This window comes from Penaeus vannamei, chromosome 5, assembly GCF_042767895.1.
Source record: "Penaeus vannamei isolate JL-2024 chromosome 5, ASM4276789v1, whole genome shotgun sequence".
Lineage (NCBI taxonomy): Eukaryota > Metazoa > Arthropoda > Malacostraca > Decapoda > Penaeidae > Penaeus > Penaeus vannamei.
The window spans coordinates 8,334,737-8,337,236 of record NC_091553.1 but is presented as its reverse complement, the minus strand read 5'-3'; the positions used below and the strand labels follow the sequence as shown (position 1 = coordinate 8,337,236).

Sequence of the window (2,500 nt, the reverse complement as noted above, 5' to 3'; positions counted from 1 at the left end):
CTCCAACCAGGAAAAAGTCAAGCTCGAGGTATGTGAGACTAGAGTGACTTAAGTTGCTTATCGCAAATTTCCAGAACCATCCATGGCTTTGGTCATGCTAGGCCAGACTGTAAAGTTTGGTCTGTGCACAAAAATTATTTGGTCATTCTGTCCACACAATTTTAGTTCTCAGGTAATTTTTCGTGCATGCTTAATTCTTTTTTAGATCATCTGCACATAAAATTCTTTTGACCTTTCCGCGCATGTAATATTCCCCGAACAAGAAAAGTACTCTACAGTCTGGATGCTAGGTACTTGTTCAGAATAGAAATAGTTAAAGCGATACCATGGTCTCTGTGCTTCATACACTGGATGAAGATAGCAAACCTTCCTTACATGGGTAGCGGTTAATGCTGCATTTGGAAATCCTCATCTTGCTCGTCCAGACAACTTGTCAGAACCAGCAGAACAACAAGGCCGTGTTTGGAACCTCTTAGAACTTCGCTGCCCTGAATGCAGCTAGCTTGAAAGTAAACATTCACTCTTTTGTCAAACCAGTGTCTTTATTTTACATGCTGCATAGGCTTTGTAACTTCTTTGATGGATATTTAACTTACCTACAGTTGATAAACACAAAAATGTCCTTTAATAATATCAATTAAGGGCCATAAAATTAGCGATCAATATCTTGTTGTTGCCTGCAACTGTCATTGTTCACACATAAATGCTATTGTGACATCTCGTCCTGCTCACCCAGCTTTCCAGGAGGTCGAGATGGACAAGATGGATATCTTGTCCAGGACGAAAAAGTAGAGCTTCCAAATGGTCAAAACATCTTGTCCAAGTTGTAGGATGAGGAGTTCCGAATGCAGCATAAATTTCATGCAGCCATCTTTTTCAAGGCTAATTGATATATGGAAAAGAAAGTGCAAATGAAACTACAAACCTCATCTTTTATATATTTCTATTGCAAATGAAAAGTAACAAAGTTCTATAACTTGAAATTTACCTTATGTGTACATAAATACTCCCTGTATGTAATCTTTAGATATATATATTTTTTTATTATTATTCTTTTTTTCTTACCAGTACTGTTGTCTTGTCTTTCTTAATTCAGTCATATGCTAAACATTAATCTCATACGCTAAACATTAATTTGTACAATTGTATGAAGGTTTTTGAATCACGTCTTTGTTCAAGAGGATGGTAAATGTCCAAAATACCTTCGCATGACCGTTCATGATGATATTGGTATTAAAGGATACTTCTGCTACCCAGATATGTAAGACATTTGTCACGGGACCCCACTCCCACCAAAGCCCCACATTCTTGGCTCCAATAGCAGGAGAGGCCATGAAAGGTACGGGAGAAATTGTGAGATAAGATATGAATTATGTATACAGAATCATTCACCACATTGTCTAATACAGGGGACTTAGGTTTCTGCAACACCCCTTCTGGGCTATGACTAAAATGGGGGAAGGTTGCAGGGGCACAGCTCCTTGCATTTAATTATATGTTGACCAAGTCTCTATATCATTCAAATTTTACCCCGCAATATTCCTGGTACCATTCATGCCTGAATATTTAATGAGATGATTATTAACCCACTGATGCTGAGATTGTATGTTTACTTTTTTTTTTTGGGGTGGGGGGTAATTTTACATGTACTTGGCTTATAAGTAGGTAGTCCCCAAGAAGCCAGTTTTGAGGTCTACCTGACTTCTCCCATTTATCCCATTCCTAGTATTTTTTTATAGAAATAATTTTTAATTGCATTACTTTTATTACTGATTACAATGCAATAGATATGTTGATTATAATAGCAGTAATGATTCTAATGTTAGTGATGCTAGTAAAGGTAATGGAAATCAATATTTTTTCTTGAAGATTCAAAGAATGTATTAAGCAGATAAAATCAGGTAGAACTAGATTTAGGCAAAAAGTATGGTCTGTATATATATATTTCTTCTTCTTCTTCTTCTTCTTCTTCTTCTTCTTCTTCTTCTTCTTCTTCTTCTTCTTCTTCTTCTTCTTCTTCTTCTTCTTCTTCTTCTTCTTCTTCTTCTTCTTCTTCTTCTTCTTCTTCTTCTTCTTCTTCTTCTTCTTTTTCTTCTTCTTCTTCTTCTTCTTCTTCTTCTTGTTCTTCTTCCTCCTTCTCCTCCTCCTCCTCCTCCTCCTCCTCCTCCTCCTCCTCCTCCCCCAAAGCTTGTATGTAAATGTGAAGTCTTCAGGAATAAAGAATGGTTAAAAAACACCAAATTTTGAACAAATGGAAATGAAAATCATCTATCAGTAATATTTTTTGCTTCTTACAGTGATATCTAGCCTGGGTTATACTTTGCATTTAGTATAATGTATAGGGTATTACATTCTTAATTGTACCACCATGGGCATATGTAACCAAACCAAACATTAAACCCGGCAATAGTTTTTACTCACATCCAGGCTTTTTTTCTTATTCTCCTTTCTTCTTTTCTTTCTAGATTTATTTATTATTTTTTTTTATTGGCTAAAAATA

At 35.8% G+C, this 2,500-nt stretch overlaps 1 protein-coding gene across 1 annotated transcript in view; it reads left to right on the top strand.

The window, feature by feature from the left end:
• Positions 1-2,500, top strand: part of mTTF (mitochondrial transcription termination factor) — a 17,338-nt gene that overhangs the window by 450 nt on the left and 14,388 nt on the right. The window contains exon 1 of the mRNA XM_070121819.1: positions 1-28. This exon is cut by the window's left edge and continues 450 nt beyond it. Within this exon, the coding sequence (XP_069977920.1) occupies positions 1-28 (28 nt within the window). The remainder of the gene's footprint in view (positions 29-2,500) is intronic.